Here is a 23,461-nt window from a genome sequence, read left to right as displayed (position 1 = left end):
GTGTACTTTTTTAGACAGTAGTTCTGAAAGTAGCACTCGTGAGCCACAAGTGGTCCCCGAAAATTGCATAGTACGTCACATATGTGCAGATATGTGCACCACTTCATTGCTCTCTCTCTGTCTGCTCTGGGTGCATGATGTGCCTCTTGCTAGATGTCACTCAAATGCGAGGGGCTGAAGCTCATTGGCTAGAACTTGAATTGCTAGGGAGGTAAAACAGTAATTCTGCTTATAGATTATGAATGTATGAACTACATGTTGACACATCTAGCCGAAAGCCGGAGGTTTAAAAGATACTTAGAAGTCTCCAAAATTCCGGAGCATGTTTTTAACTGTGTTGTGAAATTATGAAATGGTCTCTCTCTTTCATGTTCTTCATTAACTAATGCTGACCCCGACTCTCCATCTCTCCCTTTCTCCATCCATCACTCCCTCTTTCCCTACCTCCCTACTCTCCTCCCTATCTCCCTCCCCCTCTCCCCTCCCTCTTTTCCTCCGTCCCTCCAGCGTTGCTTCACCCTCATGGACCGAGGGTTCACCTTCAAGCTGATCAGCAACTATGTCAACATGATCACAGCCACTGACAACAAGGTTACACACACACTCACATACACGTACAAACACACACACATACACACGTTCTTCTCATTCTGTCTCTCATTCACAGAATTGTGTGCATAAAGCATTTGCTTATCCGTCGGTGTAACAGCCAATGTCACTCACTGTAGAATAGAAAGCATTAGAAAACACTGAAATAGATACTAGAATAGAAAACACTGAAATAGATACTAGAATAGAAAACAATGAAATAGATACTAGAATAGAAAACACTGAAATAGATACTAGAATAGAAAACAATGAAATAGATACTAGAATAGAAAACACTGAAATAGATACTAGAATAGAAAACACTGAAATAGATACTAGAATAGAAAACAATGAAATAGATACTAGAATAGAAAACAATGAAATAGATACTAGAATAGAAAACACTGAAATAGATACTAGAATAGAAAACACTGAAATAGATACTAGAATAGAAAACAATGAAATAGATACTAGAATAGAAAACAATGAAATAGATACTAGACTAGAAAACAATGAAATAGATACTAGAATAGAAAACAATGAAATAGATACTAGAATAGAAAACAATGTACTTCAGATATGTTGTGGTGTTTTTATTCAGTCAATCAGGTTGTGACCCCGACGTTTCTCTCAACAGGTGCTGTGTGAGTTTAAGTTTGAGTTCCTGCGAGAGGTGTGCAACCACGAGCACTACATCCCTCTCAGTCTGCCCCTCCCCTCCGCTCGCATCACAGGTCAGAAGTCATCTAGGGTTCACAGGGACCCAATCGAAGTGCGTCTTAGGTATTAACACCGTTGCATTCATCTTCATTCATTGCACCGCTTAACACTTTTCTTTTCTGTTCTTTCTCTTTCCTGTCCATTTCAGACAACGCATCACAAGAAACGCAAAGTGCTCAGGGTAACTATCGGTCCCCTTTTTATGATATTTTGTGATATTCACAAACCATCATTTAGTTTAGTGTAGTGGTACTAGGTACGAGGACCAGCTCTGGTCCCTGAGATGTTGCCAACCGGTCCCTAAAATGATTAGGTGACATGAATGTAGTCAATTCTAAAGTGTTAGTTTTCATGTAAGGATTCCTCCAAGAAGGAAGAACCACAGCTGTCTGGTCTCTGCTATAAAGCAAGTTGAGAAACACTGGTAAATGAGACTTGGATGCTTTTAGGGCACTGAGCTCTCTCTCTCTCTCTCTCTCTCTCTTTCTCTCGCTCTGCCGCCCACAACCCCCTCTCCATATCTCTCTCTCGAACTCTATCTCTCTTCCTCCCCCTCTCTCTCTCTGCCTCTTTCTCTCCCCCTTTCTTCCCCCCCAAACCCCTCTCTCTCCCTCCTTACTCTCCACCCTAGTGGATGTGCCGGAGTACAGCCTGACGGGCGAGTTCTGCCGGAAGCACTTCCTGACGGGCTTGTTGCTACGGGAGCTGGGCCTGGCGTTGCAGGATGAGCAGGACCTGCGCCACCTGGCCCTCGCCAGCCTCAAGAACCTGATGGCCAAGCACTCGCTGGACGCCCGCTACGCCATGAAGGTACGCCACGCACGCCAGCACCATGTAGCGGGCACCAGATGATAATATAACATGTGTCCCTAATGGGACCGTATTTTCTGTATCGTGCACTAGTTTTGACCAGAGCCCTATAGCCTAGAAGTACACTGTATATACAAGAGTATATGGACACCCCTTCAAATGAGTGGATTTGGCTATTTCAGCCGCACCCATTGCTGACAGGTGTATAAAATTGAGCACACCGCCATGCAATCTCCATAGACAAACATTAGCAATAGAATGGCCTTTCCAACAAGTCAGTTCGACAAATTTCTGCCCTGTTAGAGCTGCCTCGGTCAACTGTTAAGTGGAAACGTCTAGTAGTAACAACGGCTCAGCCGCGAAGTGATAGGCCACACAAGCTCACAGAACGGGACCGGCGAGTGCTGAGGCGCGTAAAAATAATCTGTCCTCGGTTGCAACACTTACTAGCAACACTTACTACCGAGTTCCAAACTGCCTCTGGAAGCAACGTCTGCACAAGAACTGTCCGTCGGGAGTTTCATAAAATGGGTTTCCATGGCCGAGCAGCCGCACTCAAGCCTAAGATCACCATGCACAATGCCAAGTGCTTGGCTGGAATGGTGTAAAGCTCACCTCCATTGGACTCTGGAGCAGTGGCAACGCGTTCTCTGAAGTGATGAGTCACGCTTCACCGTCTGGCAGTCCGACGGACCGTCTGGCAGTCCGACTACACTTACAGAGTGTATGTCTGTAAGAAAGAGATGTGAATGTAAGCTAGGGTCTTGTAGCAATATTAGCCTGGTTCCAGACATGTTTTAGTTTAGCCAACTCCTCTGATTACCGTTGACAGTTGACCTGGTTAAATAAAGGTGAAATAAAAAAAATGGTGAGTTGGCTGAAGCGCAAACAGTTCTGGGACCAGACTGTTCCAATATTGATGTTCCACACAGGAAACTGAAATATTTTGATTGGACAGTGTACGATGTACTATAGCTGACTGAAACATATTCACAGTAAAATACATTTTTAGATATTTGCCTGTCATCACTTCACACTTCCAGGAGTGTTTTCGGTGTCAAGATTTTCTCACAGATATTGGGTTGACTTAAAGCGTGTGTGTGTGTGTGGTGTGTGTGTGTGTGTTAGGAGCGAGAGGCACATTACAGTGATGGCTATGAGGATTTGAAACAGCAGGAAATCATTAAACTGGGCACACACGCTCTCTGACACACACACACACCCTATCCTGCGGTCCTGTGTACAGGAAGCAGACTATGTAATGCGCCATTCCCACTGGGACCTCTGAGCACTCGAGGAGAGAAGGTGGCTTGGAGAGTGGTGCTGGGAAGGATCCAGGTTGCGTCCCAAATGGCGCCCTATTCCCTATAGTTCCCATAGGGCTCTGGTCAAGAGTAGTGCACCATGTAGGGAATAGGGTGCCATTTTGGACTCATACCCAGACAGCCAGATCCCATCTGAGATTAGGAGCCTGCCAAACCCAACACTGTACAACTGTTGACACATCTCTGTTTCTCGCTCTCTCAATCACGTAGAGTTTAAAACCCCTGATAGTTACTCTCTGTAGGTCTGTTGCTCACTATCGGTCTTTCTCTCTCTCTTTGTCTCTCTGTCTGTCTCAAATTCTATCTCCTCTCTCGCTCTCTGTCTCAAATTCTCTCTCTCTTTGTCTCTCTGTCTGTCTCAAATTCTATCTCCTCTCTCGCTCTCTGTCTCAAATTCTCTCTCTCTCTGTCTCTCTCTCTCTCTCTCTCTTCCCTGCCTTTCTCCCTCACCCTCAAACTCCTCTCTCTCTCTCCTCCCATTCTCTATTTCTCTCTCCTCTCTCTCTCTGCCACCGCTCTCTTTCCTCCCTCTGCCCCTCCCCCTCTCTCTCTCCTCCCTCTCTCGTCATATTCTCCAGGATAAGCAGGCGAGAATAGCGTCCCTCTACCTGCCTCTGTACGGCCTCATCCTGGACAACATGCCTCGCTTCTTCCTCCGAGACCTCTTCCCCATCTACTTCACCTCCAGTGACCAAGTAAGAGCCTCCGCTGCAGCCCTGATTGACTGCAGCCCTGCCCACGACCAAGCAAAGTGCCACAAAGCCACTGTTGTTGTAGTGATGTCATAGTTTGGCGCGGCCCGCAGTGCTACTTTAGGGTCATGTATGTCCAGTCACAGCACCGTTCACAGAGGCTAGGGAGGGAGCGGTGGAGGGAGGGGGAGAGAGAGAGAGAGGAAGGGCAGGGATAAACGTTTACACAGGCACAGACGCTAATGTTACTTTTAAACACAGGAAACGGTAATTAAGCTTTAATAAGGGAAACCTGCATTTATGGTTCCCATTTATATTAGACGTGCCTCGGGAGAACCTGGAAGGGAAATGTTTTGTTTTTATATTCATCATTGACAGGTAGTGGAATCGAGCTTTACCCAGGCAGACTCTCTCTAGACTCTCAGACTCCAATATCTTGCTCACTGGTGTTGCAGTGAACTGTGTCCCTCTGGGCCAGTGGAGTCAAAGTGAAATGTTTCCCTCTGGCCCAGTGGTGTTACAGTATAATGTTTCCCTCTAGCCTAGTGGTGTCAGTGAATTTTTTCCCTCTGTGCTAGTGGTGTCACAGTGAGATGTTTCCCTCTGGCCTAGTGGTGTCAAGGTGAAATGTTTCCCTCTAGCATAGTGGTGTCACAGTGAAATGTATGCCTCTGGACCAGTTGTGTTAAAGCCTCTGCATGGTCAATCAGGGGTCTGAAGTGGTCGTACAGCATTGTTTACTGCAATGCAGCCTCCGCAAACGTCTGGGCTTTCAAACTTCTTGCGCTTAACGGAGCAGAGCAGAGCTATTGTGAAGGAAGTTATCAAGGAAGTGAGTTTGTGTTTATACTGGACGTGCCGCCCCCACCTACCGTCAACCAGTCATGTCAATGCGGAGCTATTCGGAGACCTCCGCGATGTTACACAATTTGAGAGGCGCACGGCGACTAGGTACGGAGCTTGATTTGGCCTCTGCATGGCTCCGGAGGCTCCGCAATTGCGTCAACCACTCCACAAATGTCTTGTTAACAAACTATAGTTTTGGCAAGTCGGTTAGGACATCTACTTTATGAATGACACAAGTCATTTTTCCAACAATTGTTTACAGACAGATTATTTCACGTATAATTCACTGTATCACAATTCCAGTGGGTCAGAAGTTTACATACGCTAAGTTGACTGTGCCTTTAAACAGCTTGGAAAATTCCAGAAAATGATGTCATGGCTTTAGAAGGTTCTGATAGGGTAATTGACATCATTTGAGTCAATTGGAGGTGTACCTGTGGATGTATTTCAAGGCCTACCTTCAAACTCAGTGCCTCTTTGCTTGACATCATGGGAAAATCACAAAAAACCAGCCAAGACCTCAGAAAAACAATTGTAGACCTCCACAAGTCTGGTTCATCCTTGGGAGCAATTTCCAAACGCCTGAAGGTACCACGTTCATCTGTACGAACAATAGTACGCAAGTATAAACACCATGGGACCACGCAGCCGTCATATCGCTCAGGAAGGAGACGCGTTCTGTCTCCTTGAGATGAATGTACTTTGGTGCAAAAAGTGCAAATCAATCGCAGAACAACAGCAAAGGACCTTGTGAAGATGCTGGAGGAAACAGGTACAAAAGTATCTATATCCACAGTAAAACGAGTCCTATATCGACATAAGCTGAAAGGCCACTCAGCAAGGAAGAAGCCACTGCTCCAACACTGCCATCAAAAAGCCAGACTACGGTTTGCAACTGCACATGGGGACAAATATTCTACTTTTTGGAGAAATATCCTCTGGTCTGATGAAACAAAAATAGAATTGTTTGGCCATAATGACCATTGTTATGTTTGGAGGAAACAGGGGGAGGCTTGCAAGCCGAAGAACACCATCCCAACCGTGAAGCACGGGGGTGGCAGCATCATGTTGTTGGGGTGCTTTGCTGCAGGAGGGACTGGTGCACTTCACAAAATAGATGGCATCATGAGGCAGGAAAATTATGTGGATATATTGTAGCAACATCTCAAGACATCAGTCAGGAAGTTAAATCTTGGTCGCAAATGGGTCTTTCAAATGGACAATGACCCCAAGCATACTTCCAAAGTTGTGGCAAAATGGCTTAAAGACAACAAAGTCAAGGTATTGGAGTGGCCATCACAAGGCCCTGACCTCAATCCTATAGAACATTTGTGGGCAGAACTGAAAAAGCGTGTGCGAGCAAGGAGGCCTTTAAAACCTGACTCAGTTACACCAGCTCTGTCAGGAGGAATGGGCCAAAATTCACCCAACTTATTGTGGGAAGCTTGTGGAAGGCTACCCGAAACGTTTGACCCAAGTTAAACAATTTAAAGGCAATGCTACCAAATACTAATTGAGTGTATGTAAACTTCTGACCCACTGGGAATGTGATGAAAGAAATAAAAGCTGAAATAAATCATTTGTTTATTCTGACATTTCACATTCTTAAAATAAAGTGGTGATCCTAACTGACCTACAACAGGGAATTTTTGCTAGGATTAAATGTCAGGAATTGTGAAAAACTGAGTTTATTTAATGTAAACAATTGTTGGAAAATGTACTTGTGTCATGCACAAAGTAGATGTCCTAAACGACCTGCCAAAACTATAGTTTGTTTACAAGAAATTTGTGGAGTGGTTGAAAAACGAGTTTTAATGACTCCAAACCTAAGTGTATGTAAACTTCCGACTTCAACTGTGTGTATGTATATATGCTACTGCTCGACCCAAAAAATCTTGGTCGACCAACATGCAGTCTATCGACCAAACAATCGACCAGTCACCTAATTGGGGTCAGCCCTAAAGGGATAGCATATTGTTTTTAAACGTGTGCTTGCTTTTCTCCTCTGACAAAACCAAAGCTGATTCAGAGGGGGTATGGCAGATTTCAAACTCTTCAGCGAAGGACTCGGGTAGGATACACATGACTATCCTCGATGAAAGGTGGCTATCGAGGAGGGTAGGACAGTCTTTAGTTCGTCGACAAATGAATTGACATCTCCTCGACCACTTATCGGGTTCCAGGTAACACGGAGGAGAGAGGGTGGAGCACGGACTTTTGCCCAAATGAGAAAAGGCTTCAGTGAAATTAATCCCTCTAGTCTAGTGGTGTCGCACTGAAATGTATCCCTCTAGCCTAGTGGTGTTCCAGTAAACTCTTTCCCCCTCTCCAGGGTTCAAGAGATGACCTGAGTGTGGGAGGGGGTGTGGCAGGTCCTGTGGCTCACGTCATTCGCCATGGTAACTCGGTGGATGCCTCCTTCTCTAAAGAAGTGCTCAACTCCATCACAGGTAGTGTGTGTTTGTGTGTGTGTGTGTGTGTGTGTGTGTGTGTGTGTGTGTGTGCATGCGTGTTTGCAACAGTGTCTGCACTAACCCTTCTCTAACCCTTCTCCTGCCCCCAGCCTTCTCCTCCCTGGCTGTTTCCACCGGTAACCATGCCGACTCGCGGGGTTCTCTGATTAGCATAGAGTCCAACCCCAGCGACAGGAACAGCGAGAAGATGGACGGATGTGAAAAGGTGTGAAAGATGACTCACTCAGCGGAATGTCATATCCGGAAATGTTGTGCAGACTGTGCTGGCTTAAAGAAAGAACAAAAATATTATCACTATTGCATGAAGAAGAATGCGTGTGTCTTTCTCCTTCTCTCTCTGCCAACCTCCCCCCTCACTCTACCTCCCACCTCTCTCTCCCCTCCCCTCCCCTCCCCCTCTCCCTAACTCCCGCTTTTTCTCTCCCATCCTTCCTTCCCTCACTCTCTCTGTCGTCAGTTTGCCCGGCCTCAGTCTCTGATAGGCTTTGGATCTCGCTTTGACAAGCTGGACCAGGCCGAGACGCGCAGTCTGCTCATGTGTTTCCTCCACATCATGAAGACCATATCTGAGGGTGAGACACATAGTGTTACCTCCATGCAGATCCTATAATTCACTACAGTAAACTCCACAAATATTGGGACAGAGACACATGTATTGTTGTTTTGTCTCTGTATTCCAGCACTTTGGATTTGAAATGATACAATGACCACGATGTTAAAGTGAAGATTGTCCACTTTAATTTGAGGGTATTTACATTCATATCGGGTGAACCGTTTAGAAATTACAGCACTTTTTGTACATAGTCCCCCCATTTTAGGGGACCAAAAGAATTGGGACAAATTCACTTATATATATATTAAAGTAGTCAAAAGTTAGGTACAGTATTTGGCCCCATATTCATAGCACGCAATGACTACATCAAGCTTGGACTCTACAAATTGGTTGGATGTATTTGCTGTTTGTTTTGGTTGTGTTTCAGATGATTTTGGGACCAATAGAAATGAATGGTACATAATTTGTTGTGTCATTTTGAAATCACTTTTATTTTAAATAAGAATACAATATGTTTCTAAACGCTACTACATCAATGTGGATGCTACCACGATTGCGGATAATCCTGAATGAATCGTGAATACTGATGAGTGAGGAAGTTACAGAAGCACAAATATCATCTGCACTTTAACGTCATAGTCGTTGTATCATTCCACATCCAAAGTGCTGGAATATAGAGCCAAAACAACACCAAATGTGTCCCAATACTTTTGGACTGCAGTGTGTATGTGTTCTTTGTGAAATTCTATGGTTAACCCCTTCACTACCGGAGCATGGCAACAGTACAGTGGCCTGGTATCAATCGGACCATATACTAGGCCTACACTACAGTAGCCGGGTAGCTAGTACCCGTTAGCCAATTCCTTGGTGTTAACCTCTTCCATACCGGACCGTAGCCTACAGTAGGGTTGTTACGATACTCGACATTCCATGGCAGAAAGAAAAACAGGAAGAAGTCAGAACTATGCGCCGTGTGAAATAGTTTGTGCTAACGCTTGGGAAGTAAACAGCCGTGACTCAGGATGACGACATAAGGTTGTTTGTTTGTTTGTTTCCAACATTTGGACTGTTTTCCTCAAGACATTTAGGTCCGCTTCATGTTTTGTTTGCTTGCCATGATACTTCAGCGTATCGCGATACTGGTATGCACTGTTAGTCACGTCCTTGCAAGTTGCACAGTGAAGTGGTGCAGGTTTATGTGATAAGGACATTGCCTTTTTTAAATACATTTTTATTTTTTCCCCCCAGAGGTGATGGTTTCCTACTGGCACCGAGCCATACACCAGGAGATCTCCGACTTCTTCAACATCCTGGAGTGAGTATCCTCAGTGTTAACCGTTCCTCTGTGCCTGTGTGCATGGACAGACACTATATGTAGATGGATACATTACGTTTATTACATTCATTGCATTGATTTTCAAAGACACAGCTACGCATATCAGACTTTAAATAAGTCGTTGTTGTACATGGTGTAACAGAAGTGGGACATCCCTTTGACCTTGGTTGTGGAGGAAGAGAAGAAATGATTACATATGTTTGACCATACCGCACAAACACACAGATGTATATGCACACAAACCACCCACACATGGCCGATTAATTAGGGCCGATTTCAAATTTTCATAACAATCAGTAATAGGCATTTTTGGACGCCGATTATATTGCATTCCACGAGGAAACTGCGTGGCAGGCTGACCACCTGTTACGCGAGTGCAGCAAGGAGCCAAGGTAAGTTGCTAGCTAGCATTAAACGTATCTTATAAAAAACAGTCAATCTTCCCATAATCACTAGTTAACTACACATGGTTGGTGATATTACTAGTTTATCTAGCTTGTCCTGCGTTGCATATAATCAATGCGGTGCCTGTTAATTTATCATTGTATCACAGCCTGCACAATCTTTGCACGAATGTACCTAACCATAAACATCAATGCCTTTCTTAAAATCAATACACAGAAGTATATATTTTTAAACCTGCATATTTAGTTAAAATAAATGTATGTTAGCAGGTAATATTAACTAGGGAAATTGTGTCACTTCTCTTGCATTCATTGCACACGGATTTAACAGTTTGGGCCACCTGGCTTGTTGCGTACTAATTTGCCATAATTTTACATATTTATTTATTTTACATAACATTGAAGGTTGCGCAATGTATCAGCAATATTTAGACTTAGGGTTGCCACCCGTTCGATAAAATACGGAACGGTTCCGTATTTCACTGGAAGAATAAACGTTTTGTTTTCGAAATGATAGTTTCCGGATTTGACCACATTAATGACCAAAGGCTTGTATTTCTGTGTTTATTATATTATAATGATTTGATATTTGATAGAGCAGTCTGACTGAGTGGTGGTAGACAGCAGCAGGCTCATAAGCATTCATTCAAACTATACTGTGTTTGCCAGCGCTCTGTTTATGACTTCAAGCCTATCAACTCCCGAGATTAGGCTGGCAATACTAAAGTGCCTATTAGAACATCCAATAGTCAAAGGTATATGAAATGCAAATGGTATAGAGAGAAATAGTCGACGGGTCATAATTCCTATAATAACTACAACCTAAAACTTCAGTATTGTTGTAATTCTCATTTACAAATATATATATATTTATATAAAAATCGGCCGATTAATCGGTATCGGCTTTTTTGGTCCTCCAATAATCGGTATCGGCGTTGAAAAATCATAATCGGTCGACCTCTAATATAGACAGGTCTGTGCCTTTCAAAATCATGTCCAATTAATTGAATTTACCACAGGTGGACTCCAATTAAGTTGTAGAAACATCTCAAGGATGATCAATGGAAACAGGATGCACCTGAGCTCAATTTCAAATCTCATAGCGAAGGGTCAGAATACTTATGTAAATAAGGTAGTTCTGTTTTTTATTTGTTATAAATTTGCCAAAATTTATAAAAACCTGTTTTTGCTTTGTCATTATGGGGTATTGTGTCTAGATTGATGAGCAAATGTTTTTATATAATCAATTTAAAATAAGGCTATAACAAAATGTGGAAAAAGGGAAGGGGTCTGAATACTATGAAATAACACATAAGGAATCATGTAGTAACCAAAAAATATATTTTATATTTGAGATTCTTCAAAGTAGTCACCATTTTCCTTGATGACAGCTTTGCTTGGCATTCTCTCAACCAGCTTCATGAGGTAGTCACCTGGAATGCATTTCAATGAACAGGTGTTCCTTGTTAAAAGTTAATTTGTGGAATTTCTTTCCTTCTTAATGCGTTTTAGCCAATCAGTTGTGTTGTGACAAGGTAGGGGTGGTATTCAGAAGATAGCCCTATTTGGTAAAATACCAAGTCCATATTATGGCAAGAACATCTTAAATAAGCAAAGAGAAACGATAGTCCGTCATTACCAACCTCAGAAATTGCAAAAATTGAGTTCAAGTAACAGACACATCTCAACATCAACTGTTCAGAGGAGACTGCGTGAATCATACCTTCATGATTGAATTTCTGCAAAGAAACCACTACTAAAGGACATCAATAAGAAGAGACTTGCTTGGGCCAAGAAACACGCGCGAAGGACATTAGACCGGTGGATATCTGTCCTTTTGGTTTGATGTGTCCAAATTTGAGCTTTTTTGGTTCCAACCGCCATGTCTTTGTGAGACACAGAGTAGGTGAACGGATGATCTCCACATTTGTGGTTCCCACCGTGAAGCATGGAGAAGGAGGTGTGATGGTGTGGGGGTGCTTTGCTGGTGACACTGTCAGTGATTTATTTAGAATTCAAGGCACACTTAACCAGCATGGCTACCACAGCATTCTGCAGCGATACACCATCCCATCTGGTTTGCGCTTAGTGGGACTGTCATTTGTTTTTCTACAGGACAATGACTTAACACACCTCCAGGCTGTGTAAGGGCTATTTGACCAAGAAGGAGAGTGATTGTGTGCTGCATTAGATGACCTGGCCTCCACAATCACCCGACCTCAATACAATTGAGATGGTTTGGGATGAGTTGGACCGCAGAGTGAAGGAAAAGCAGCCAACAAGTGCTCAGCATATGTGGGAACTCCTTGAAGACTGTTGGAAAACCATTTCAGGTGAAGCTGGTTGAGAGAATGCCAAGAGTCTGCAAAGCTGTCATCAAGGCGGCTACTTTTAAGAATCTCATTGGTTACTACATGATTCCATATGTGTTATTTCATAGTTTTGATGTCTTCACTATTATGCTAAAATGTAGAAAATAGTTCAAATAAAGAAAAACCTGGGAATGAGTAGTTGTGTCCAAACTTTTGACTGGTACTGTATTTATTATTTTTATTTTACCCCCTTTTTCTCCCCAATTTCGATCTTGTCTCATTGCTGCAACTCTCCAACGGGCTCGGGAAGCGAAGGTCGAGTCATGCGTCCTCCGAAACATGAACCGCCAACCTGTCCGCTTAACCTGGAAGCCAGCCGCACCAATGTGTCGGAGGAAACACCGTTCGACTGATGACCGAGGTCAGCCTGCAGGTCAGCCGCCCATCCCAACACAAGGAGTCGCTATAGTGCAATGAGCTAAGTAAAGCCCCCCTGGCCAAACCCTCCCCTAACCCGGACGATACTGGGCCAATTATGCGCCGCCCTATGCGACTCCCCGATCACGGCCGGTTGTGATACAGTCCGGGATCGAACCCGGGTCTGTAGAGACGCCTCTAGCACTGCGATGCAGTACCACTCGGGAGGCCTCCCCAACATTGTATTTTTGTTGTTGTTGAACTTTTGTAGTCTTAGGTCTATATTCAATCCGGTCCGCGGAAGATCTGCGTTATAGCACAATTTACATTTGAGCGCAATTATAGCGCCATTTCCGATTGAGACGACATATGCAGCGACATATGCAGCGAATAACATTGCCTTTAAAAGTCAATCGCGCAGTCCGGATTGAATCGACCTAACTTGAACTCTGGTAGTTCAACTATAAACTTTGTCCTCTCATTACAGGGAGGGAGGGAGGGAGGGAGGTATGCATAGCAGAAAAGAGACAGAAGAGAAAGGGAATGATGGGAGACTTGGCAGAGGGGAACGGATGAGACCGATAAAATAGAGAGAGAAAAAGAAAGAAAGTGAGAGGGAGTGTGGCTGTAAAACTGCTGAGATTTATAGAGGGATAGGCCCCAACTGTTCTCCCCTAACCTCCACTCAGCTCTGCAGTAAATTCACTGTGTTTCCTGTCTCTGCTGGAGCTTCTGTTATTATAACACACAGCTCCAAGACACACAGTACTGTAGTACTTGTCCTCAGCTCACAGTGGACACACATATACACACACACACACACACACACACACACACACACACACACACACACATACATCCATACATACACACATCGTGATTGCACAAACACATACATGCATCGTGACGGCACGCACAACACATACCCACACACGTACAAACTTATACTCAACACACACACCCTAATACACACTCTCTCATCTTCCTCTATTCAGGCTGTGTCTCCAGCACTTCAGATTCCTGGGGAAGCGCCACATAGCCAGGTCAGTGTTAGCCTTCCACAGGGGCTTTTCCCTGATACTATGTACCTGCTTTTGTTCCTCCTCTCCCACTCAGAGGTTGTGCGTCCGTGTGTGTTCATTGTTTGTTTTTTTACCAATGATAGACATGCAACAGAACCTTCTTTCAGATTGTGTGAAATGTAATGTTTGCTCAACAGCCACACACACACACACACACACACGTTCAACTACCCTCCCCCCTACCGACACACAGTCACACACACACTTGATGTGCATAATGAATGCGCACGCAAACTTCGGTCACACACAAACACACAAACGTAATATGTGTACTGTATGAGTATGCACACACACCCAGGCTGCTCCCAGGGTGCAGGGTGGGGCTCTCTGACTTTCTCCCCAGCTGCCGCTGTGTGTGTGTGTGTGTGTGTGTGTCTGTCTGTCTCTGTCTGTCTGTCTGCGTCTACTGGGGAGACAAGAACGAGGGTGGATCCCCTGCCAACACCATAGTTATCCTGCTGCAGTCGAGAGAGGGAGAAGAGAGAGAGGGCGGAGACAAGGGGGAAAATATTATTAATGGCAGACACACAAAGCGAGGTTTGCGAACTGGGATGTTTCTCACTGTCGTGGTTGCCAAGAGTATGGTAGTTGAGGGGGGGGGGGGGGGGGTAGTTTAGTAATGGTGTGTCTGTCTGTTTGTTGGTGACGAGCCTGATCACCTGGATATACCCTGGTGAGCTCAAACCAACACACCTTAGGTATTGGTGTACACTTTGTGTGTGTGTGTGTGTGTGTGTGTGTGTGTGTGTGTGTGTGTGTGTGTGTGTGTGTGTGTGTGTGTGTGTGTGTGTGTGTGTGTGTGTGTGTGTGTGTGTGTGTGTGTGTGTGTGTGTGTGTGTGTGTGTGTGTGTGTGCGTGCATGTGTACGCATGTTTTCTCTGTGTGTGTGTGTGTGTGCGCGCGTGTGCGTGCATGTGTATGCATGTTTTCTCTGTGTGTGTGTGTGTGTGTGTGTGTGTGTACGTGGATCCTGTAGCAGAGCCAATGGCTTTCCCAGACAGACTTTTTCTCTTCGCCTGGATTTTAATTCCTCTCCGCTAATTTAATTAGTCCTTATTTCCTCCTCAGTGTGAAGAAGAAGAAGCAGTGACGTTCATTTTTTCTTCTTGTTCTCTTTTTGTCGGAACCAACAAAAGGCTGGGAATGTGGTGTGTTTAGCTATGTCAGGCATTAGTAGAATAAACACGAAGGGACTGGAAGATGTTGTGTGTGTCCCAAATGGCAGCCTAGTGCACTACTTTTGACCAGAGCCCGGGAACTATAAAGGGAATAGGGTGCCATTTGGGTCACAGACGTTGTCTGGGGCTGGTAAGTAACATGCAACCTTAATCAGAGAGGCTGCTGGGGGATTTGAATACGCTCTCTCTCTCGCTCTCTCTCTCTCTCCTTCTACGAGGTGCCAAGCCTTTGATGCCTGTCTGAACTGAGTGTGAGCTCTTTTTTGAAGTACACCGATGACTCGCGCGTTGTGCATCCACATCGCCGTTTGAAGGTTTCGACCGAGACATTCCTATAATGTATTCTGTTTCAATTGCGCCTCATTGATTTTTATTTCCCTCTTTTAACCTCATCCAGCAGATCTCTCTGTTGAGTGGATACAGCCTAGCAGGAGCAATACATACAGTGATGCATTAACACACAGCACACCTGTAACACTGGCTGTGTCCCAAATAGCATCATATTCACTTTATAGTGCACTGCTTTTGACCAGAGCCCTATGGCCCCTGCTCCTATTCCATTTATAGTGCATTACCTTTGGCCAAGATGTATTCCCTTTATAGTGCGCTACTTTTGACCAGAACCCTATGGGCAGTAGTACGGCAAAAGTAGTAGGGCACACCGCCCTATCCCACCTGGACAAGAGGATCCCTATGTGAGAATGCTGTTCATTGACTACAGCTCTGCTTTCAACACCATAGTGCCCTCCAAGCTTGTCACTAAGCTCAGGGCCCTTGGTCTGAACTCCTCCCTGTGCAACTGGAGCTGATCGTGGACTACAGGAGACAGCAGTGGGAGCACGCCCCCATCCACTCAGCGGGGCCGAAGTGGAGAGGGTCAAAAGCTTCAAGGTCCCTGGCGATGCACATCACCGAGCACCTGAAATGGTCTCACCACACCGACACTGTGGTGAAGAAGGCACAACAGCGCCTCTACAACCTCAGGTGGCTGAAGACATTCAGCATGGCCCCTAGAGACCCTGACGCATTTCTACAGATGCACCACTGAGAGTATTCTGTCGGGCTGCGTCACCGCCTCGTATGGCAACTGCACTGCCCTCAACCCGGAGGGTGGTGCCATTAGCCTATCGCATCACCGGGGACACGCTGCCTGCCCTTCAGGACTCAGTGTTAAAGGAAGGCCAAGAAGATCATCAAGGACCTTAGCCATCCGAGCTGCTTCCTTCTGGCAGACCGAGACGATACAGGTGCATCAAAGCCGGGACCGAGAGACTGAAAAACAGCTTCTATCTCCAGGCCATCGGACTGTTGAACAGCCATCACTAGCCAGCTACCTGGCCAGTACTCTGCCTTGCACCTTGAGACTAATGCCCCATATACCTCATATTCTGTTTATATACTGTTGTTTACTCACTCTATGTATACTGTATTCTCGACATAGCCTATCCTAATATACCTAGCTTTTACTGTACATACCATTTTCTTATTCATTTTTTATAATTTTACCCCCCTTGTTCGCCCCCAATTTCATGAAATCCTGTTACAATCTTGTCTCATCGCTGCAACTCCCCGACATGCTTGGGAGAGGCGAAGGTCGAGTCGTGCATCCTTCCGAAACATGACCCACCAAGCCACGCATTTTAACACCCGCTTGCTTAACCTGGAAGCCAGCTGCACCAATGTTTCAGAGGAAACACCGTTCAACTGACAACCGAAGTCAGCTTGCAGGCGCCCGGCCCGCCACAAAGAGTCACTAGAGCGTGATGAGCCAAGTAAAGCCCCCCCCGGCCAAACCCTCCCCTAACCCGGACAATGCTGGGCCAATTGTACGCCGCCCTATGGGACTACCGGTCACGGATCGAACCCCAGGCTGTAGTGACGCCGCAACACTGCGATGCAGTGCCTTAGACCACTGCGCCACTCGGGAGGCCAATACATACCATTTTCTTTCCAAATGATACACTGTCTATACACACATGTATTTATATTCTAGATCCTGACACAGGCTCACTCGAATATCTTTAACCCCTGGATTATTAATTGGACCAGTTCTGTCATTTCTTGATATCTTAATTAGAATTTTTTGTTTCTTGATTGTTTATTTGTATTGTATTTGCGAGACATTCTACTGCACTGTTGGAGCTAGAAACATAAGCATTTCGCTGCACCCGCTATAACACCTGCAAATCTGTCTACGCGGCCAATTAACTTTGATGTGATTTGACAAAGGGAATAGGGTGCCATTTGGAAAGGCATCCACTGAACGGCTGTTTTCTGTTGCAATCTGTAATATTAACCATTAAACACACTCGTAAACAATGATATGACATGTTAACAGACTGATCACACTGGAACGTGTGCCTGTGTGTCTTGCCTCCCCCTGTGTGTTGTCTACTCCATGTATTGATGTGTGTAATTGACGTGTTAATAGAGGTCCATGTGACTGCACATTTATTGATGGCCACACGTGTGATGAATTTGGACTGATTTCGTACTGTTTTTAACCCTGAAACTTTTGCTGTGATGTGTGTGTGTGTGTGTGTGTGTGTGTAGCTACTGCATGGCTTTTGCTGCTGTCACATGTAAGCTAATGATCATGTAGCATGGCGGCCATCTTCCTCTCCATCCATCATCCCGCCGTTCGTCCATCCACCCGCCCGCTGCTCTACATTCTCTGGGATTTACTGGCCGTAGTAGAATCAGTGTCCTGGCCACTAAGAAATCTGCTCATTGATATAGCATTAGCTGGTATGGTTAGGCCAAGCATTTAGCTCAATTCACATGTTAATCTCTGTCACCACATACAGTGGCTACTGTATTAGCAACAAGCAAACTAGGTCGCATTTACTACAGCTCTCTGACCCCTTACTTCCAACTAATGCTCTCTATAGCCCATAAAATACTTCCACACTAACGGCAACGTCAACCTAACATTGGAAAAAAATATTATTTTTCTTTATCTAACACTACTAACCCCGCTACTTCGCTATGGCTGTGTCCCATGCTGAAATGACCCCCTCCTCTTTCTGCTTGGCTTGATGCCTTTAGCCCACCTGAGCCCGTATTTATCAAAAGCGTTTCAGAGTAGGAGTGCTGATCTCGGATCAGGAGCCCCCCTGTCCATAATATTCGGATTCATTACGATATGTAAGGCTAAACTGATCCTAGATCAGCACGCATACTCTGAGACGCTGGATGAATACGGGCCGTGATGTTCAGTTTCGACAACGAGGAGGAGGAGTATGATGATGATGATGATGGTGGTGTGACTTAACGCTGGTGTCATTGGCTTGTGAACAGGAAGCTAGCAGCCGCGGTAAAGCTGGCCCAGGCCACCCAGAACAATGGCACCCTGAAGGGCTCTAACCATTCCACCCAGTCCTCCTCAGGCCTGCTCCCTCAATGGTAAACGCACAGTCGCCACCTGTGCGCTCCCTCCACACAGGGAGCAAGGTGAAGTTTCACCCTACACCCTGATCTTGGATCAGTTTAACATTTGCCCAACTAATGGTTATGGTTAGGATTGGGGGCAGGGAGGCTGATCCTAGATCTGTACCTAGGGGAAACTTCACCTCGGAGCGCCACACAGCGTCCGACACGAACTCACACACACACACACTCACACACAACTCACACACATGCGCTGTACTCCGCTGGCCTGGTTACGCGTCCACGATAGTTGCTGGAGCCGTGCTGGAGAGGACAATGTGAAAAGAGAGTATCCGAGCCAGTACAATATAGTTCAGGTTGGTACGATAGTGTGAAAAGGTAATAATATACAGATGTGTTTTATTAATTGTAATTGTTAATCATAATTAGGTGGGTAATTACGTCGTAAAACACTGAGTGAGCTGTGTAGAGTAGTTCAGAAAACTGCAATTTAGTTGTGAACTACATGTTCTTATGCATGTCAGATAAGGATCACTGGACTTACAGTAATACTAGAAATATTATTTACAGTGCCTATAGAAAGTCTATACCCCCTTCAACTTTTTTTTTTTTTTTTAATTTTTTGCGTTACAAAGTGGAATTAAAATGTATTTCATTGTAATTTTGATCTACACAAAATACTCCATAATGTCAAAGTGAAAAGGACATTCTACGCATTTTTACAAATGAATAATAATTAAATAACTAAAATATAGTCGTTGCATAAGTATTCACCCACTTTGTTTAGGCAAGCCTAAATTACTTCAGAAGTCAAATTTGGCTTAACAAATCACATAATCACTTATATGGACTCTGTGTGAAATAACAGGGGTTGACATGATTTTTGAATGATTACCCCCCTCCTCTGTCCCCCATACAATATCTATATGGTCCCTCAGTCATGTATTGAATTTCAAGCACAGATCTTTAAGCACAGTCAAGTTAATAATTATGCTGTGTATGATGTGTTAAAGTGCAAGAGTTCAATGGCTGGGATGGGAGAAAACTGAGGATGCATCAACAACATTGTAGTGACTCTACAATAATGACCTAAATGACAGAGTGAATAGAAGAATACAAATATACATAATACAAATATTCCATGCAACAAGGCACTAAAGTAATACTGAAGAAGAAGCGAAAATGGCAAAGGAATACACTTTTTGGCCAAAATGCAAAGCCTTATGTTTGGAGAAAATCCAACAAAACACATCACTGAGTAACTACCTCCTTTTTTCAAGCATTGTGGTGGCTGCATCATGGTATGAGTATTCTTGACATCAGCAAAGACTGTGGAGTTTTTCAGGATGAAAAGAAATGGGATGGTGCTAAGCATAGGAAAACCTGCTTCAGTCTGCTTTACACCAGACACTGACTGGAAGAGGAATTCACTTTTCAGCAGGACAATAACCTACACAAAGCCAAATCTACATTGAAGTTTCTTACCAAGAAGGCAGTGAATGTTCCTGAATGGCCAAGTTGCCATTTTTACTTAAATATGCTTGAAAATATATGGCAAGACTTGAAAATTGCTGTCTAGCCATGATCCCCAACACCTTGACAGAGCTTGAAGAATTTTTTTAAAGAATAATGGACAATACAAGTAGGTGTGCAAAGTTCTTAAGAAGCTTACTTAGGAAGATTCACAGCTGTAACTGTTGCCAAACGTGTTTCCAACATGTATTGACACAGGGGGGTGAATACTTATCTAATCAAGGTACTGTTGAAGTCGGAAGTTTACATACACCTTAGCCAAATACATTCAAACTCAGTTTTTCGCAATTCCTGACATTTAATCCTAGTAAAAATTCCCTGTCTTATGTCAGTTAGGATCACCACTTTATTTTAAAAATGTGAATTGTCAGAATAATAGTAGAGAGAATTATTTCAGCTTTTATTTCTTTCATCACATTCCCAGTGGGTCAGAAGTTTACATACACTCAATTAGTATTTGGTAGCATTGCCTTTAAATTGCCTTTAGGTCCGCTTTACCCTGGAAGTATGCAGAGGGGAACTAGAGAGAGAGGGTGTAAGGAAAGAGATAGAGAGAAGAGATGGGGGAGGAAGAAAGAGAGAAAAAGCAAGAGAGAGAAATAGGTAGTAAGTAGGGAGAGAGAGAGAGAGAGAGAGTGGGGGGAATAGGGAGGGAGAGAAAGGAAGAGAAAGAGTGTCCCTCCTGCAGCAAAGCACCCCCACAACATGATGCTGCCACCCCCGTGCTTCACGGTTGGAATGGTGTTCTTCGGCTTGCAAGCCTCCCCCTTTTTCCTCCAAGCATAACGATGGTCATTATGGCCAAACAGTTCTATTTTTGTTTCATCAGACCAGAGGACATTTCTCCAAAAAGTATGATCTTTGTCCCCATGTGCAGTTGCAAACCGTAGTCTGGCTTTTTGATGGCGGTTTTGGAGCAGTGGCTTCTTCCTTGCTGAGCGGCCTTTCAGGTTATGTCGATATAGGACTCGTTTTACTGTGGCTATAGATACTTTTGTACCTGTTTCCTCCAGCATCTTCACAAGGTCCTTTGCTGTTGTTCTGGGATTGATTTGCACTTTTCGCACCAAAGTATGTTCATCTCTAGGAGACAGAACGCGTCTCCTTCCTGAGCGGTATGATGGCTGCGTGGTCCCATGGTGTTTATACTTGCGTACTATTGTTTGTACAGATGAACGTGGTACCTTCAGGCGTTTGGAAATTGCTCCTCAAGGATGAACCAGACTTGTGGAGGTCTACAATTGTTTTTCTGAGGTCTTGGCTGATTTCTTTTGATTTTCCCATGATGTCAAGCAAAGAGGCACTGAGTTTGAAGGTAAGCCTTGAAATACATCCACAGGTACACCTCCAATTGACTCAAATTATGTCAATTAGCCTATCAGAAGCTTCTAAAGCCATGACATCATTTTCTGGAATTTTCCACGCTGTTTAAAGGCACAGTCAATTTCGTGTATGTAAACTTCTGACCCACTGGAATTGTGATACAGTGAATTATACGTGAAATAATCTGTCTGTAAACAATTGTTGGAAAAATGACTTGTTTTATGCACAAAGTAAATGTCCTAACCGACTTGCCAAAACTATAGTTTGTTAACAAGAAATTTGTGGAGTGGTTGAAAAATGAGTTTTAATGACTCCAACCTAAGTGTATGTAGACTTCCGACTTCAACTGTGTTTTATTTGTCATGAATCAAAACGTTTTTTTAAACATTTTTCTTTGACATTAGAGTAATTTGTGTAGATTGATGGGAAAAAAATACTGTTAAATCAATTTTATCCCACTTTGTAAAGCAACAAAAGGTGAAAAAAGTTCAAGACTTTCTATAGGAACTGTATGTAACAGTAGCCAGGTGGTTTTAACATGGAGTTGAGTGATAGAGATGGAAAGGATTTATTTAGAACTTGACTTTTTTGTCCAGTAATATATAAATAATGTCTCCAGTAAACTATACATTTTTAGTCCAGTGAACTATAAGTAGGACTTAAAACAGCTGAGTTTGTGTTCACCATTCGTCCTGTTATGAGTTTAGTTCATCATTGCTGTTCATCAGTGTCGTCTTCATGGTCCTGAACACGTGACCATCCATGGTGGACATTGTGAGTGTGTCATGTGATAGTGTGGCGGCCACTCTGTTTTCTCATCATGCCCCTCAGTGTCTACCATACGTGTGGCGTGGTGTAATTGGCTAGTCCTTTGTCTGCAAATCCTCCCCCATTAAAAATAGAATCCCTGTCTTAACAGCAATCCCTTTTAACTATATGGTTGCATTAACCTGTTTGTTGTCACGTTACAGGTGATAATGTTTCCTTAGACATTTTCACACACTTAGGACCAATCCCAAATGGACCCCTGGACTACATCCTATGCACTTGTGGAGATCTGATTTGGATTTGACAGGTGCTATCAATACGTGCTCCTACTTGCCCTTTGATAGGTTAAGTGGATTGTTTCTACCAATCACATCCTCTCAGATCTCCACAAGTGCACAGGTCGTAGGGTCTAGGGGTCCATTTGGGATTAGACCGCAGTGCAGAATTACAGGATGTTTTCAAGGCGGATAAAACGTATAAAATGAGCGTTCATATTGGTCAAGTTCACAGAGTATCTCCTTCGTTTCAAACCACTTGCACCTGTTTCATCCCTGCTGAACACCACCCCGACTTGCGAGGTTGAGAGTTATGTGTTGACCCTCTGACCTCTAACCCCTGACCTTCTGGTCACCAGGATGATGTCAGGACAGGACGGCCATCGGCACGCACGCTCCCAGACCATGCCCATCATCCGGGCCAAGAACGCCCTGACCAACCCCAAGCTGCTGCAGATGATGGAGACAGGTAATGCCCCCCCCCCCACCCCCCCAATTACGCCCACTCACCCAACATCACTGGGCACTGCCACCCCGGTCCCATTTTAAAACTGTTTAATTCACATAGTTCACATTAATGTGGTTAGTTAGTTAGCTTTTGTTGTCCTAGGCCAATAGCGTTTTTATTCTTACCAACCGTCAATTGTGCTATTTCTCAGCCATTACAGTGCTAACAGTACTTAGCTATTACTGTTCTGTTGTTAGGTGTGTGAGGGTTACTGCTAGGGTTAGGATTTTGTGTTGTTTCTTGCTGTGCTGCTGTATCATTGCCCCTTTCCTGTCCTTCCCTCAGATGGGAACATCCCAGAGGGTGACCACCTGAGCCCGACGGACATCGAGGCCAATCTGTCCACCGAGGTGGCCCTCATCGTACTGGATGTTCTGGGCCTCTTTGTCCATCACCACAAGGTCAGACGACAACACTGACCACTGTCTGAATGGTCCAACACCGATCTCTACAACCTAGAGACATGATACGGCTGCTCAATTCTGGACACTTTCTCAAAATTCCCAGGTTTCCCAGAAATTCCAGTTGGAAGATTAATGGAATCACGAGGGAATAAACAGGAAGTCTGTGAGTCCTCCAACCGGGATTTCTGGAAAACCTGGGAATTGTGGGGGAATTTTGCAATCCTAGACCGGCCAATCATGAGAGCCTATTTTAATACGCCACTGCCACCTTGTGATTATTACTAAGAACTACAGTGACTTTTCCACATGGAATCCACACTAAATACCGCTCTGTTTCACTAATCATTATTGTTTCACTTCACTCAATCCGAGATATTCAGTTTGTATTCCAAGTTGGTGATTTTATCTTCTGTTGTTCTTGTAGGTTACTGTGCACTCCTCAATTCTCAAGTTGGCTGCCCCAGAATTCCTACAATTGCTATACTCTGTAAAGCAACCCAGACATGCTGTTTTGTCTGTCTTT

General features: G+C 44.3%; 1 protein-coding gene across 1 annotated transcript in view; it reads left to right on the top strand.

Moving 5' to 3' along the window:
• The window catches only part of LOC120029125 (dedicator of cytokinesis protein 10-like), a 62,195-nt gene that overhangs the window by 9,545 nt on the left and 29,189 nt on the right, over positions 1 to 23,461 (top strand). The window contains exons 16-28 of the mRNA XM_038974434.1: positions 508 to 591; positions 1,226 to 1,322; positions 1,457 to 1,489; positions 1,940 to 2,118; positions 4,022 to 4,138; positions 7,314 to 7,431; positions 7,545 to 7,660; positions 7,913 to 8,027; positions 9,257 to 9,323; positions 13,473 to 13,520; positions 18,038 to 18,142; positions 22,386 to 22,495; positions 22,820 to 22,935. Coding sequence (XP_038830362.1) covers positions 508 to 591; positions 1,226 to 1,322; positions 1,457 to 1,489; positions 1,940 to 2,118; positions 4,022 to 4,138; positions 7,314 to 7,431; positions 7,545 to 7,660; positions 7,913 to 8,027; positions 9,257 to 9,323; positions 13,473 to 13,520; positions 18,038 to 18,142; positions 22,386 to 22,495; positions 22,820 to 22,935 — 1,305 coding nt within the window. The remainder of the gene's footprint in view (positions 1 to 507; positions 592 to 1,225; positions 1,323 to 1,456; positions 1,490 to 1,939; positions 2,119 to 4,021; positions 4,139 to 7,313; positions 7,432 to 7,544; positions 7,661 to 7,912; positions 8,028 to 9,256; positions 9,324 to 13,472; positions 13,521 to 18,037; positions 18,143 to 22,385; positions 22,496 to 22,819; positions 22,936 to 23,461) is intronic.

The sequence above is a fragment of the Salvelinus namaycush genome, chromosome 34, assembly GCF_016432855.1.
Source record: "Salvelinus namaycush isolate Seneca chromosome 34, SaNama_1.0, whole genome shotgun sequence".
Taxonomy (NCBI): domain Eukaryota; kingdom Metazoa; phylum Chordata; class Actinopteri; order Salmoniformes; family Salmonidae; genus Salvelinus; species Salvelinus namaycush.
The sequence above is the reverse complement of the archived record's forward strand: the minus strand, read 5'-3'. Positions and strand labels throughout refer to the sequence as shown.